The sequence below is a fragment of the Eptesicus fuscus genome, chromosome 3 (assembly GCF_027574615.1).
Source record: "Eptesicus fuscus isolate TK198812 chromosome 3, DD_ASM_mEF_20220401, whole genome shotgun sequence".
In the NCBI taxonomy this organism is placed as follows: Eukaryota; Metazoa; Chordata; class Mammalia; order Chiroptera; family Vespertilionidae; genus Eptesicus; species Eptesicus fuscus.
The window spans coordinates 57,113,241-57,130,505 of NC_072475.1; the positions used below are offsets into that span (position 1 = coordinate 57,113,241).

The 17,265-nt window shown below is 38.9% G+C and overlaps 1 protein-coding gene across 3 annotated transcripts in view; it reads right to left on the bottom strand.

Annotated features, from left to right (window-relative positions):
• Positions 1–2,408: 2,408 nt before the first annotated feature.
• The window catches only part of SEC22A (SEC22 homolog A, vesicle trafficking protein), a 51,011-nt gene continuing 36,154 nt past the window's right edge, over positions 2,409–17,265 (bottom strand). For all 3 annotated transcript variants that reach the window (XM_008155519.3, XM_028131156.2, XM_054713916.1), the window contains exons 6-7: positions 11,438–11,503; positions 2,409–4,688 (exon numbers count right to left, since the gene is read on the bottom strand). In XM_008155519.3, coding sequence (XP_008153741.1) covers positions 4,488–4,688; positions 11,438–11,503 — 267 coding nt within the window. In that variant the 3' untranslated portion in view covers positions 2,409–4,487. The remainder of the gene's footprint in view (positions 4,689–11,437; positions 11,504–17,265) is intronic.

Consider the following 17,265-nt stretch of genomic DNA (forward strand, 5'->3'; position numbering starts at 1 on the left):
CCGTGCGTGAGGCTGGGCTGAAAGCCTGTGTGTTGCCAAGGAAACACCAGGAACCATTTGTAAGGCTGGGGTACTGATTCCAGGAACGCTCTGGGAACGAGCCTGTTCTCTCCCTGAGTTCCTACAGCCTCTAATTGTGCCGGGACTATCCCACACCAGCCTCCCCAATGCGGAGGACAATGCATCGCACCTGCCAACACCACTCACTGCTAACAAGCAGGGAGGATACACACCACATGGCTCCCGACGTGCGGAGCTTCAGCGCTGTGGTTTCAGCTGCTGACGGGAGTCATCCGGGAAATCTGGCCAACAACGAGGAGATGCCACGAGAGTGGCAGCCACATGCTGCTGCTTTTCGAAAAGCTCAAATGCTTACACTGGAGGCTGCGGCATGCCAGCATTCAATGTTGGTCCCAGAACATGGATGAAGGTGTCAGACCCCTCAAACCCTAATCTGTAATACTACACGAATTAAATTCTCCGCTGACACAGCCTTTGGACACAAGCTCATCTATGACTCTTGGAGATGAAGGGGTTTCTTTTTATTAACTTTTAGCTAAGATTATACTAAAGCCAGCGTAAAGCAAAAATTAGGTTTGATTTTACCACAGCATTTTTAGGTAGAAAGACTCCATTTCCTTAGAGATAATAAAGCATAAAAATACAAAAAAGGCTTGACCATAGACAAAGAAGGCAGCCCTGAAGACTGACCTGTAATTTGTGGTGAGGCTAAGTGTTCAATTTAGTCTGAGAGGTGGCTGCATTTGAAGTAATTTATTTGTACTTTTACCACATACTCCATGATAACTCAAACTCTTAAAGTGAACAGTCTTAAAACAAGTAGGTAAAGTCTCTCTCTCTCTCTCCCCTCCCCCTCTCCTCCCTCTCTCTCTCTCTCTCTCTGGGAAATCCAACAGTTCAGGCAGGGTCCTTGGGTTACTTAGTAAACGTCTGGGGGAAAAGGCCAAGCCTTTTTGGTGAGCAGCTAATTTCAGCAGGAAGCACTTCTGTGACATGGGGGTTAAGGCTCACAGGATAAATCTGGTCTCTGTGATAGCCTTGATGAGTCAGGACTCTAATGAGATTCCAGACATGGCCTAACAGAAATGGAGCTGAGCATCTCTCCAGACTAGATTCCACCATGAAAAAGATAATCAAAGGATAGCACATTCACTCCACATAAGTTATAAGACATGAAGTTGGGCAAAGGTTCTCCATGTCTCCAGGCATTTGTCTTGAATGGATTTTCAAGCTTTAACATACTTGTTCTTAGCTTAAGATAAGAATTCTTACTTATGAGAACAAAATCCTCTATTAGCCACACACACACACATACACACACACACACACACACACACACACACACAGAACACCCTGAAATGAAAACTTTTGAAAGCTGGTATAAGTTGAGGATCCAAGGCACAAACACAATATGCAATTGTGCATAAAACAGTGAGGATTTTGTTCATTTTAGCATTTCATAGGGTCCCCAAGTGCGAAACTTTTTATGAGGCCCCATCAGGAAGAAGTGTCCCTGTGGAGCTGGCATGCTCTGATACAGAGCAATGGAAACTGTTTCCCTTCAGCCTTCACTGCTGGGAAGTTCAAGCATCAAATTTTGCACCTGATAACACCCTTTTCTCCATTTTCATTGATCTTGATTTTCTCCCCTTTCTGTTCCTATTTTATTACCATTATCTTATAGTTTTTTTCTAATGGTATGCTGCTTCAAATTCTTTTAGGAAAGAGGCCAGGTATAGATACATTTCAAATACAGACCAAAAACAAAACAAAAAAAAACTACAAGCAAATATTGCAATTACTTTTAGGATATAAAGGAAAGTATCTTTCTTTGTTCTTACAGCACACCTTAATAAAAAGTGGTACTTTAGAATTACCTTACGATAACATATACCTAGATGTGACAAGAGCAGCCCTGTGCTCATTAAGAAGTCCCCAATTCCTTGATTTTTCAAGCACAGACCTCTTCCCTGAACATAATTTTGGTTACCTTCATTAGTTTCCAATAGAGCCCTTGGCTGAGACCAGAAGCTGTGTGTGTGTAGCTCTGTGACCCTTGGTGAAACACTGACATCTGACTGACTTACTAGTAGTTTCCTCCTTCATAACAGGGCAACTACTACTTCCTCTACAGCACAACACTCATTCTGGATAGGTAAGCACAGACTTGCTCTTAGGGGTGAAAGTGCAGAATACATGCAAGATAATACTATCATACACATCAGAGACCTATGTGATTCTTCCCCAAGAGTTTAAGGACTGCTTTTCACCCATGGCAAAAACTTCTTTTCAAATTCATAGTTTTTTGGTAACAACACGATAGAGGCAGGGAAGTTATATGCACACACAGAGATGCAGGCACCAAATAACGAAAGAAAGCATTTCTATACATAAAACATTATTTATACCTGTTTTCATTTTTTTACATTAAGATGTAAACATCCCCTTATCCAAAATAGCTGGTGAAAAAAATAAAACAAATCAAGCCTTTAAAGACAGCTGGTGAATTTTCAAGTGTCCTTGCTGAATGAATCTTAATATCAAACATAACAATAATTCAATGATAAGGAGAACCAACTGAACCAAACTGAGCTATAAAATATCAATATGTAGCAAAATCACAATTAATCGGAATGCTCCAACTTCCTAAATGACTATTTAAAACTATTCTTGTTTTAACCATTAGTTTAGAAAAACCTTTCGAAATTAAACCACTTCACTTTCCTGACTCAGTCAGTACAAAATGCCAAACACAAATCAATTTTATTTTGATAATTTAGGATCATGGTGTATCTCTCAAAAGATACATTAATTTCTGTGCAGTTTTGTTAGAGACAGAAAGTTATAGTGAATTGGAGTTTCTTGTTTTAAATAAATCCCTGATATCATTAGCTTATTTATCTTCCTTTTGCCTCATTCTCCTATAAAGAGAGTGTAGCTAAAAGGTTCTAGGTAAGCAGCTGTAGACACATCTACAAATCTGTGATGATTCGGGCAAACAAGGCCAATGCTTTTAACCCACTGGACTATTTTTTCTACTTAGTAAATATGCCCAATAACATGAATTACATGGAATGGGACCACTGTTTTTCTGAATATCAAATTTTAGTACCTTATGAATTCCTTGTTTGGAATATTTCCTTTAAAAAAAAAAGAACTCATGAAGATGAACTCCAAAACCAGGGAAGTTGTAGATTTTGCTAATGGAATCAAACTGTGCTTCCTTTCATAATGTTTATAATGTTATCAAAGAGCAAGTAAGTTCTCTAAGATACTAGGTGCTTAACTCCTCAGAGCCGTAAAGGAATGAGCTGCTGGGAGAAAAGTAACCTTCTGGTCTCTTACTGCAGTTCAGTGTTTCCCTAGCGCGCAGGACCCTACCCTGCGCACACGAGATGGTCTTGTGGCACACGACACTGAACGAAATAATACTGCATCACAGTGAGAATGTCATTCCCTTTACACTTTCCTTTTATCCTGAGGATTCCACAGAGAGAGCCTCTGGTGGTGCTGGGTAACCTCTCTCTCCCCGCAACAAAGAAATAGCAGGCCTCTCGGATTCAGTGGCTTGGCGGGCATTAGCATCCAGCTAGAATTTAGTTAACATTTTTTGTTTTAACTTTATTTGTTTTGTAGTTACCTTTTATTTATGGGAAACTGATCCTGGTTTCCCACTTGGAGTAGCTATTGGTTTCCTTTTAAATTATTTTAAAATTAAAAACAAATTTTTAAGTAAATAATAGTATGTAATACTCAATTGATTTATGTTTGGAAAGCAATGCTATAGTCTAACAAATCATATTTTTTAAAAGTGATTTCAAAAGATACTACCAACGTAATCTAGTAAGAAACCCATGTCACTGTACTTTCAGTACTTATGATGTTCTAGAGATGAGTTTGCCGCACCAGAGTTAAAACTCAAGCAAAAATATAAAAGAAAAAAGTACCAATTCCAGACCATTCTGGACTTCATAAACTCATGGTACCATAAATGTGCAAATAACCTTATATTTAGCAAGTCATTTGTTTGAAACAAACTTTTCAATTTACTGTGGATCTTTTTATTTGGCCTATACTAATGCCTCACCAAGGCAAACCCCGAGGGGAGAGTTCCTGCTTGGTCCCCCGAAGATCAATATATATTTGATTGAACTCTTCAGCAGGGATTCGGGTCTGCTGGCCAGGGTGCCAATGGCGCTGACGGCTCTTCCACGGGAACAGCTCTGCAGAGAGGTCTCCTCCTCCTCTGACTAGAATCTCAGGGCCAACTTCCTTCTGAGAGGAGTTTGCCGCGAGGGTACCGCATGCTCACAGGCATGCCACGTTGACTTAAACAAAAAGGACAGTTGGAGAGAAAGAAAGCAGAGCTTCTCGTTTGTGGTGAACAGCTTCCTCATCACAGTGGCAGTTAAGATATGCTCCCTCCTGTGTCCCCCGGAAGCCCAGGCAATACGTCTGAAGGATGGTCAGACATCATAATCCGGAGCCTTACTCTGGGCTTGCCTTAGCCAGATCTGTAGTGTCACAAACGCTCCCACAGTCACGTGAAAGAAAAGCTGCCAGAGATTGCGAAGTTCATAGAGATACATGTTGCATAGACAGATTAAGCCAAAAGTCAAAAAAGATTTGACATTCCGCCAGCCAGTGTAGTAGACAAGTAAATAGCACTGTTTAAAATAGAAAATAAAAGATGATTAGGATTATAGGAAAAAAAACAAGATGCTTTTACTATAAAACTGTAACAGGACACAGAGTAAAATATGAGTGCAATTTCATCTACAGATAAAATAATGTAACATCAAGGCATTCAGCTATGAGAGGGAAATACATTTTTTTCTTTTTATGTTTTTCACTTTTCAAAAGAAAAATAGGAGAAATAATTGAATGACTGCCTTGCAAACAGGCTGGACAAATTTCTCAAGGTGACAGGCAACTAAGGAGCATTCTCAGGATTTTAGGGGGATCCATCTTTTGTATTCATCCCAGAAGAGTACAAAAAGCTCAAATAAACCATTTGGCAAAATGGACTCTTATATAACCTAAATATGAATATTACTGAAATCAACAATATTTACTGATCCCCTCTTCAGTGAAAGGAATTAAGCTAGGAGGATATGAGTGAAGATTTGAGGGAGAAGTCATTCAAGGGATGTTTACCGAGGGGCCTACTATAAGTCAGGCATTGTTCTTTAGCTTTAAGTAAACAAACAAACCCCTTGCTCATGTGGAGTTTACATTCTAGAGGAGAGAAAAAGATTATAAACATTATATATATAACAAACAGTTATGTCTTGAAAAAGATAAAATTTAAAAATGTGACAGCCCTGGCCAGTTTTCTCAGCAGTGAGAGCATTGGCCCAAGGACCAAAGGGTCTCGGATTTGATTCCCTGTCAAGGGCATGTACCTCAGTTGCAGGCTCAATCCCTTGCCCTGGTCAGAATGAACGCAGTAGGCAACCAATCGATGTGTCTCTTTCACATAGATATTTCTCTTTCCCCTCCCTCTCCCCTACTCTGTCTTCCCCTCCCCCTTTCCCTCCACTCTCTCTAAAAAAATAATTGGAAAAAAATATCCTCTGGTGAGGATGAAAAAAAAACAAGGGGGGGGGGGCGGACAGAAGGCAGTGAGTGCCATTTTAGAAGATACCTATAATAAAGTAGTCCCCCACCCTACGCCAAATCCTGGCATTCACCTCCTCCTGCTTTATTTTTTCCTCCCATGTTATTAACATACTTAAAAAACATGATTATTTTACTTGTCATCTATATTCTTCCAATAGAATCTAAGCTTCATGACAGGAGAGATTTTTTACTGTCTTGTCACTCATTTATCTCCAGTGCATAGAACGACACGTAAGTCCTCATTAAATTTTATTGAATGAACTGATTTCTAGATGATATCTAAAATTCACAATCTGGTAAATATAGGAATTATATGTGATCACAAAGTCTTAAGAAAGAAGCAGAGGTCTCTTTATGAAATTACATCCAACCTTGAGTATAGGAAGGATATTAGAGTATTTGTGACAATGCAGAAAGAATGTGGAAATGTTCTGTTCAATGTGTTTAATTTTTATAAAAATAGGACTCTGCTTACTTAAAAAGAAGACTGCCATCCAAGAAAAATGCATTGGAAGCATTTACTGTACCTAAGTGGTTTGTATTGCATAAAAATAATTAGAGGAAAACCTTTTTCTTTTGAAATAATTTTAGACTTAGAGAAATGTTGCAAAAATAGCAGAGTTCCTGTATACCTTTCGCCCTGCTCCCCTAATGATACCCTCTCACATAACCATAGTATAATCAACAAACCAGGATATGAACATTGATACAATACTATTAACTAATCTATAGGCTTTATTCAAATTTTGCCAGTTGTTCCACTAAGGCCCCTTTTCTGGTCCAGGATTCCATATTGCATGTAGCTGTCATGTTTCCTCAAATCTGTAATAGCTTAAGTCTTCGCTTTTCATGACCTTGACACTCTTGAATAGTACTGATCATTTGTTTTGCAGAATGTCCCTTAATTTTGGTTTGTCTGATATTTTCTTAAGATTGAAGTGAGCCCTAGCTGGTTTGGCTCACTGATGTTTCTCTATCTTTCCTCCTCCCTTACACTCTCTCTAAAGATTAAAGGAGTCCGGCCGGCAGGGCTCAGTGGTTGAGTGTCGACCTATGAACCAGGAGGTCACGGTTCGATTCTCGATCAGGGCACATGCCCAGGTTGTGGGCTCCATCCCCAGTAGGGGGCGTGCAGGCAGCAGCCGATCAATGATTCTCTCTCATCATTGATGTTTCTATCTCTCTCTCCCTCTCCTTACCTCTCTGAAATCAACAAGTATTTTTTAAAAATCAATGGAAAAATGTCCTCAGGTGAGGATGAACAAACAGACAAAAAGCAATTGAGTGATATGCAATTTTGGCAAAAATACCACCATGGTGGTATGCAATGTATTATTATTGGCGATGTTAACTCTGATCTTTTGGTAGGTGGTGTCTGACAGGTTTTTCCACTGTGAAGTTACTATTTGCTCTTTGTAATTAGTATCTTATGGGAGGGGAAATAAAGACATTCTCAGGTGAAAGAAGACTAAGAGAATTTGTTGCCTACAGATATACCCTAAAAGAATGGCTAAAGGAAGTTCTCTAAACAGAAAGGAAATAATAAAGGAAGAAACCTTAGAATATTGGGAAAGGAAAAAACAACAACAACAAAAAAAACACAGTAAGCAAAAACAGGTAAATATAGTAGATTCTCCTCCTCTTGAGTTTTCTAAATTATGTTTGATGGTTGAAGTGAAAATTATAACACTGTCTGGAGTGGTTCTAAATATATGTAGAAGAAATATTTAAGGCAATTATATTATAAATAGAGGAGGGCAAAGTTAGGACATAAAAGGAGGCTCAATTTCTATGTTTCACTTGAACAGGTAAAATGACAGTACCAGAAAATTGTGATAACTATGTGTAATGCAATACCTGAGCAACCATTTTAAAAGCTATACAAAGAGGTACACTCAAAAACACGATAGGTAAATCAAGATGGAGTTCTAAAAAAAATGTTCACGTAACCCACAGGAAGATGGGAAAAATAAAATATAAAAATTAAAAACAGGAAAAAAAATAAGATGGCAGATTTAAGCCCTAACATATCAGTTAAAAGGATGAAAAGATAAGCTACAGACTGGGGAAAGATATCTGCAAACTGCATATCTGGCAGCTGACTAATGTCTAGAATACGTAAAGAATTCTCAAACTTGACATAACAAACAATCCAGTTAAAAAAATAGGCAAATAACAGGAATAGAGATTTCACCCAAGAGAATATACAGATGACAAAATAAGCATATGAAGTGATATTCAACATCATTAGCCATTAGATTAAGTGCAAATTAAAACCACAATGAGGTATAATGACATACCTATCAGAATGGCTAAAAAAAATACGGAAAACACCAAATGCTGGAGAGGATGTGGAGAAACTGGATCATTCACACATGTGGGTGGGAATATAAAATGGTATGCCACCCTGAAAAACAGTTTGTCTCTTAATAGAACTAGGCATGCAATTACCATATGACCTAGCAAGTGTACTCCTAGGCACTATCTCCGAGAAATGAAGACTTAGGTGCACACAAAAGTCTGTATGTGAATGTTTAAAGCAGCTTTATTTATAATAGCCCCAAATTGGAAAGAACTCAGATGTCCTTCAATGGATGAATGAGTAACTGTGACACATACATACCATGGAAATCTATTTAGTAATAAATAGGAACAAACCATTAATATATGCAATAACCTAGACAGATCTCCAGAGAACTATGCTGAGTAAAAAGAAGCCAATCACAAAAGGTTACATCCTGTACGGTTCCATTTACATAAAATACTTAAAATGAGAACACTAGAATGGAGAACACATTAGAGGCTGCCAGAAATTAAGGGGCAGAGGGAAGTGGATGTGGCTATAAAAGGGCAACACGAGGGCTCCTTGTGATAGGAATGTACATTATCTTGACTGCATCAACATCAACATTCCAGCTGGGATATTGTGTTATAGTTTTGCAAGATGGAACCATTGAAGAAAACCAGGTAAAGGTTATATAGGATCTCTCTTACAACTCCAAGTGAATCCATAATAATCTCAATATGTTTCATAGCAAAAACAAGCTTACACATGCATATATGCCTGCAACTTACTTTATAAAGTTAAAAATGGATACTAGATGCACACACATATAAAGAGAGAGATAAAGAGAGAGATGAAGTGTTGCAAAATGTTAAAAACTGGTGACTCTAGGTAGGTTTACTAGTCTTTCAACAAAGACTAGTTGTTGAAAGTTTGCTAGTTTTCAAAATAAAATGATGAGGGAAAAGGAATCCCTTCTAGTGTCTCCTTTGGTTTCCTATTTGAAATGCTACATAGCAAAAGTACTCCTACCTGGCTGAGTTCTATATAAGTACCTACAGCCTGGAGTAAAAGCCAACAAACCATGTGGTGGTGGCCTCTGAGGGCTGATCGAAAGGGGATTAAAAATATCCTGACGCCTGGAAATACAGCATGTCATATGGTAACACATAATCCCTTAGGTTCTACTGTGGAAAAACCAGCATTATTATTGCTCTACCCAGCATATTTGGAAAGCATGCAATTTCATGCCTGTCGATAGGAAGAAAATGGTTTTTTGCCTTTTTTTTTTAATTGTTTAAAGTATTACAAACAGTAGTACGTATGTTTCCTTTTTTCCCCATTGACCACCTTCCCCCTTCCCTCCCCCCGCCCTCCCTCCGCCCCGCTGCACATGCCCTCACCAGCACGCCCCCAGTGTCTTGCGTCCATTGGTTATGCTTATATGCATGCATACAAGTCCTTTGGTTGATCTCTTACCTGCCCCCCAACCCTCCCCTGCCTTCCCTCTGTAGTTTGACAATCTGTTCGATGCTTCTTTGTTTTTAAAGCATGAATCTGTTCGCTTCTCTCAAAGGAAAGAACACCTGAGTGACACAGCTCCTCCACGAGGCAGCTCTTAGAACTGCTTCCAGCTGTTCTGGAAAGTGTACTAGGTGTGCCCACCTACAGGCCATGGCACTGGGGCTGGAGTCACACAGACTGGGCTGAGTCACTGACGGCTATGATGAGGATAACAAGATTAGTGTGGGACTCTGAGAATTTAATGGTGCAAGGAATGTAAAGGGCTTAGCATAAAGTACAGCTCAATACATTTTGCTATTATTATTAGCATTTAAAATTGTTATTAGCGCAAAACAGTCAAAAGCATGTTTTACAAAAATAATTACTCATGAAATTATTTTAAAGTTAATATTCAACTCACATTATTTAGAATCATATGAGGTAATGTATGTAAAAGTTATAACATTATAATTTTATAGCATTATAAAATTATACAAATGTAGGAATTTTGCTTAGAGACAGCAGGTGGAATGAACATAATATTTAAAATTAGAAAATTCAGAGTCAAGAACTGACTCCACTTAATGGCTCTGAGATCTCTGGATAATACTGAAACTGCCTCAGATTTCTCATCTTCAAAAAAGAGATAATATCCCTTGTGTAGCAGGATTGCAGAAATTAAAGTTTAGAAAATCTACATAAGAATACATCATAATAAAGCACTATGACATTAAAAAATACAAGTTTTCACATTTCCTGCATGAAATGTCATTCATTATAATTAAATGTCATATTTAATAGAAAAACAATTTCTGAAGATAATATAAATGATTAAGAAAAATTAGGGGATTACAAAAATAGGGTCACTGAAACTAAAAATTGTAACACATCTTTACATAAAAGTCAAATGCATATATTCAAATTTTTCCCTAGAGACTTCTACTGAATTTTAGGTAGCCTTATATTTGCAGTCCTGAATCCTTCTAACGTTTTTTCTGTGCAAACCAGAGAAATGTGTTACTTATAAAAGTTTGATCAAAAGGCCATGCATGCTCTAACATGTTTTAGCAAAGACATTCTTTTTTTTAATGTTTTTTAAATTGATTATTTTTTAGAGAGAGAGGAAGGGAAAGGGATAGAGAAATAGAAACATCCATGAGAGAGAAACATCGATTGGCTGCCTCCTACACATCCCCTATTGGGGATTGAGTCTACAACCCAGGCCATGTGCCCTACTGGGAATTGAACCAGCGACCTCCTGGTGCATGGGTCGGTGCTTAACCACTGTACCACACCGGCTGGGCAACAAAGACATTCTTGAGTTTGGATAATTGGCATGGTTACCCCATCCCTCCCTACAAACCTGTGCCTCCTCTCTTTTTGGAAATATGAGCACCCATTTCCTTGTCACCCAGGTACAAACCCTCCTCCCACCTTGTCTCATATCTATTCTGTGAAGTCCTAGCAGGCTTCCCTCTCCATGTCCTTCCCCCACACATCCCTAACTGCCATTACCTCTTACTACCTCCTGTCGGAAGTAATGGAATCACCTCCCAACTAATTTCCTTGCTTCCAATCTCTCCGCTGACAATCCATCCTATTCACTGCTAAATTAAATATTCTAAAATTCTGCTTTTGCTGTTCCCTATTTAAATACTTTCTCAAAAGTACAAAATCCTCAGCCTAGAGTATAAGCAGAGTCTGGAAGCTGAACAATCAATCAGTCACACTCAACCTAGACGTAATCTTCACCGCCACAAGCAAATGCCATGGACCTTGAAGCCCAGCCCATGAGAGAGTTAACATTAAGCTCACTGGTATCTATGCCCACTCAAAATGAACAAGTAGGTCAGAGCTAACAGAGACTCAAATTAAAAGGAAGGCAAAACAAACAAACACTTCAGACGTTATTTTTATTTACTTAAAAGTGCATAAGCAATTATTAGAATTGATTCTGGAAACAAACAATAATGGGAAAGTGTTTCTTAAAAATAGGAGAGAACTTACCTGGTAAAGGCAGGCTGCTGTTCCAAGAAAAAATGCAATGATGTAATTAAAATCCTCACCATCACTCTGCAAAAACAAAATAAAAAATTACATTTTTTTCTGGTGGAAGCCCATTTTCAAAAACCAATCTACCAGGATAGCATATGAAAACGTTGAAGCACAAATGGCCAAAATTTTCACAAAGTGGTATATAAAAACTCTCAAGAGTCCTAAAAGGGAAACATAAAATCTATCATAAGATCCAAGGAGTGTGAAGTGAGGAAAACCACCAGTGTTCCTCCAGGCTCCTGTCAATTTCATTTTACCTAAGAGAAGATGAAAACCAATGGGAAAAGGTTTCCATATAAAAGGCTCTCTTCTCTCTACTGAAGAAACCATATGAACGTGTACAACACCCCAGTGGCCTATAAAGTTAGTCTTCCTCACTAGGGTCATTACTTAACTTAAATAATACTGACAAATTTTACTATCTGGTAAGCACATCACTGAATTGTCCAATACAGTAATTTGACAAGATTAAAAAAAAGAAAGAAAAAAAAAAGACATGAAAAGCTACTGCCCACTAGAGTGTGCTAAATCCCAATGAGAAAAATCAGTCATGCATGCTGCACTAGAAAAACAGCCACCCAGAGGAAAGCCAGATACATCATGCATAGAATATTTCTTTTAAAAGAAAACTTAAGAAACATATAACAGCCCAGTGTTTTTCTATTGCTTTTTTATTTCTCTTAAATATCTATATTTACTATTTCTTTTAATGTTTTTATGAAGTAGAAAACAAAGCCTAGACAGGAGCATAAATTTGCCCCTTATTTTAGAAAAAAATTTAATGCAACGGAAATTTCCACAAGACCTGAGTGTCCCCCATGACCATGTCCTCATGAAATAATATGACGAGAAAATTCCTTTTCCACTTGCTATTGGACAACAGAACTTACTCTAAGGCAGAGGGAGAGGGGCTTATCCTAGTGCGAAGATCTTGAAATAGGAACCATTGATCTGTCTGGGATGCTTAGGGACAGTTCTAACCCAGAGGAAGGGAGTCAACATGAACCTTTCCACTTTAATAATTCTAAGACTTTAAACACAGGGTGGGGAAAAAGTAGGTTTAGAGTTGTGAGTATGTGAAACAGTTTATTCTTGTATTATTATTTATTAATTATTGTATTACTTTCCATATTAACAACTGTAAACCTACTTTTGCCCCACCCTGTAAGTTCTGCTTGATTATTTTCTTAATTCTTTACTTTTTAAATGATCTTTTTTCTGATTATAAAAATTTATGTTCATTGTAGAGAATTTGGAAAATAAGATTGTTACAAAGAAGAAATTCATATAGTCCACAGTATCACAACTCTGGGAGAATTACTGCTAACTATTTTATGTATTTCCTTCCAAGATTTTCTGCACAAAAATATATGTACATTTTGAAAAACTGGAATCATACTTTTATATACTATTTTTTACTACTTCACGTTATATCATAAATATAAAACACTTTCTCAAGATATTCCTCAACCACATGATTTTCAATGGCTATATAACTTTTCATTATAGGGATATATCATGATTTAATTATTAATTTCCCCCTACATTTATATCACTTTATAACTCTCTTAATTGCCTTTGGAACACTTAAAAGCATGTTTCTGGAGTCAGTCAGTTCTGGGTTTAAATCTTTATTTAGTAGCTGTATGATCTTGGACTATTTAACTTCAATTTCCTTTTTTGAAAAATAAAAGTTGTAGAGATTAAATGAAATAACATTTGCAAATACATAGAATAACTGGCACACAGAAAGCACTAAAAACATTTCACTAACCTCATTTCTCCCTGGATCATTCATTGGATAATTAGCTTACCTTTCAATATTCTTTAAGTCTCTAGTGTACTGGCCTTGTCCTTTCAATGAGACCCTAACCTTTCTTCAAGGCAGAAAATAAATCTTACTACTTGCATGAAACTGTGCACATAGTAGGAATTCAACAAATGCATGCTAAATTGAGTTGAGCTTTGACAAATATTTCTACTTGGTAAAGAGAAGATTGTAATATAAACAAATTCTTCCGTTCAATAAATATTCATTAAGCACTCATAAGCCAGTACTGTGTTACTAGACCTAGGAGTGAAAACAATTAAGTCCATACCAACTCAAGAAACTCACTCTCTAACCAAGAAAGCAGATACATAAACCAACAATTCCCACCCTAAGTGATAAGTGAGGGTACAGATATGTGTACAGGGTACTAAGGAAGCCTACTGGAGACCCATCTAATTCTGTCTGGAGAAAAAAGGGGTGAGGGAAGGTTTTCCAGAGGAAGTAAAGCTTAACCTAGGTCCTGAAGGATGAACTGGTGGACAAGGTAGACAACGTAGGGAGAGAATTCCAGGCAAGGGAGTAGCACGTGCAGTCTCAAAGAGGGAAGAGGCTAGGATAACTCCAAGGTTTGTTGTTTAGGCAACATTTGAATGATACCATTCACTAAGTTGGGAATATAGAAGGAGAAAATAGATTTCAGATTTGAAAAAAATTGAGTTCATTTTGGACATGCTATTTTGGAGTTAGGTGGGACATCCAAATAATTACATTTAGAAGATATTTAAGTCTGCTTCAGGAAGGAATTTGACCTAGAGATCCAGTTAAGTAGTCAGCAATTTAAATAGCAGTGAATGAAAAAAAGCCTATTGCAGCCGAGTGCAAGGCTTAACTCTCGCCTGGCTTCTAGACTGGAGAAGGAAGAAAACACTATCAATATAAAGGATATTTGGAGTCAACTGTGGAAATTTGAATAGAGATTTTATATTAGATAATACCTACTGCATTGACCTTACATGTCCTGGGTGCAATAAAAGTAATGGTATTATGTATGAGAATGTGATACACTTTAAAACAAACATCCTACCTAATAATAGAAAAATATGTAAATTGACCGTACCTTTGCTATGCCCATAGCCAATCAGAGTGAGTATGCAAATTAACCCACCAAAGATGGCAGTTAATTTGCATATGAAGGCAGGGCGGGCAGCACCTGCTTCTGGGGGTACGGGTCAAAAATATGTAAATTGACCATACCTTTGCTATGCCCATAGCCAATCAGAGTGAGTATGCAAATTAACCCACCAAAGATGGCAGTTAATTTGCATATGAAGGCAGGGCGGGCAGCACCTGCTTCTGGGGGTACGGGTCCATTGGGGGCAGAGGAGGCCCTGCGGGCAGTGCCAGACACCGCCCACAAGGTACCAGTCCATCGGCCGGGGAGGCGGTGGGGGGGGCCTAGCCGCTCCCGGGGGTCCCTGGGTGCATCGCAGCCCCGGGGAGGGGAGGCAAGGCCGGACCACCTAGCCGCCCCGGGGAGGCGAGGCTGGACCACCTAGCCGCTCCCGGGAGTCCCTGGGAACATTGCAGGCATGGGGTTGCTGAGACCCAGACCAGGCCTCTGGCCACAGATTCATAGCTTCGCGGAGACCTAGGGCAGGGATCTGCCTCATCTGCAGAGAGACAGAGGTTCTGCAGTGCCCCCAAGACGTGGGTGGGCCCAGCCAGGGATCAAGGGGCATGGAAGGACTCCCTGGCAGAGGGGCAGGGACCCTAACCTCTGAGGCGGGAGTTGAGGGGTGGTGCCACCTCAGTGGAGGGGTGCTGCACTGCAGGGTACTGGACTGACTGATGTGATTCAGAGAAGCTCCCAGTGCTAATGGGCCTCACTCAGGCGGCCTTCACACTTCAGAGGCAGTGACTCCTGCTCCTGCCTTGACCCAAAAGCAAGCCCACGGTGCCCTGCCCCATAGCAGAGCATGCCTAGGCAATGAGTGGGAAGCCTTCCACCTGCTTCGGAGAAGGGGGGGCAGTAAACAATGGGGGGAGAGGAAAGAATGTGGAGCATCCGCAATGAAGAGGTGCTTGAGAAAGAGGCTCGGAAGCCTGACTGGAAGGTTTATTCTGTTTGCTGGGCCGCTGCCCCTTAGGAAGCGCAAAGAGCATGGCTCTGAGGGCTTCCTGTGTGCTGAGTCAAGTTCCACAGCCAACTGGAATTGGCCTCAGTTTCCTGGTCTGTAAAATGGATTAAGCGTGTCCCAGTGCCTTCACTGAGCTTTGATGGCCAATTGAGATACTATATAAAGAAAATGAGGGAAGAAGTGAGAAAGAAAAGGAAGGACGAGCAACACAAAAGAAAGACTGAAAGGAACCTGTAAACGCATTGTCACTTAAATAGGGAATATAGTCAATAGTGTTGTAATGATGGTATGATGCCAGGTGGGTACTAGAAATATCGGGGAACACGTTGTAAAGTATATGATTGTCTAACCACTATTCTGTAACTAATATAAACCTGAAACCAATACAAAATAATATTGAATGTAAAGAAATGAAAATTGGAATGAAATTTTTATAAATTTCAAAGTTTAAATAAAAGCTGTAAAGGAAGGAAGGGGAGAATAAAAATAATGTTTTTCTTTTTAAAGAGTTGTCTTTATACGGTGCTTTTATACTTTTCTAAGTCATTATCTCATTTTAATTTCCGAGCAACTTAAAGACAAGATAATTATTCCCTCCACTATTCAAAGAAAGGAAATCTTGGTGTTTGGTCCTAATGATTCAATCGTCAAGCCCTTTTTGTAAAGCAGGGTTAGTAAAATTTTCTGTGCATGGTCATATCTATACTAATAAAAACCTTGGGGGTGATCAGGCCAGCAGGGGAGGGTATTTGGGGGCAATCAGGCCCGCAGAGGAGCAGTTAGGTGTCAATCAGGCCAGCAAGGGAGCAGTTAGGGGGCAACCAGGCAGGCAGGTGAGCAGTTAGGAGCCAGCGGTCCCGGATTGTGAGAGGGATGTCCAACTGCAGGTTTAGGTCCGATTCCACAGGGATCGGGCCTAAACCTGCAGTTGGATATCCCCCGAGGGGTCCCATATTGGAGAGGGTGCAGGCTGGGCTGAGGGACACCCTCCCCAGTGCACGAATTTTGTGCACCGGGCCTCTAGTATTGAATAATTTTGGAATAATACCTAAAATTTTACTTGCAAATGATTGGCCAAAAAAAAATAAAAAAGGAAAGAGAGAATGGAAGGTAGGTAGGTATTCAGGTGAATGTTAATTGCATTGTTTTTTAAACCTTCTGTAAGTTTGAGTTTTTCAAATATAATGTATGGTGGTAGGTGGGAAAAAGGAATACAAATGAAAAAATGCTATGTAGACATTAAAATGCATGTAATGACTCTCTATATTCTGATAGAAAATTATCTCCTACATATTATTAGGTGGAAAATATGCAAATCAATATGGAAAGGATACCAGCTATTGATACTAGGGAAGAGAAATGGGAAGAGAATTACTTATTGTAAAAATTACAGGGTTTGAAATTATAGGCTTTGAAACTTACCGTGTGTACATTTTACTGTGCTTATGCATGTGTGGGTATGTGTGTATGTACATGTATTAACTTTTTTTGAAGGTCATTATGAAAATATCCAAGGAGAAGTTGTAGAGTTAGAAGAACATAAAGCTGAGAACAGAATACTGAAGAAGCCACTATTTAAAGAAGGGGTGGAGGAAGAAAGTTTGCCAAATAAACTGAAGGCTAAGAGAAAGAAAAAAATACAATAGGAAAAAGTTTTTCAAGGAAATAAAGGGATGAGAGAATGTCAAGAAAATAGTTATTTTATTAACTTCTAAGTTTTCTAAAATAAACATTATTTTTGAAGTTAAACAAGTAATTTTTTAAAGGAAGAACTGAACAATGTGTGAATGAGGCAGAGAGGGCACATAGGATAAAGCCTCAAGAGTAGTAATCAGTCAAGCAGGTGTGGCTCAGTGGTTGAGTGTCGACCC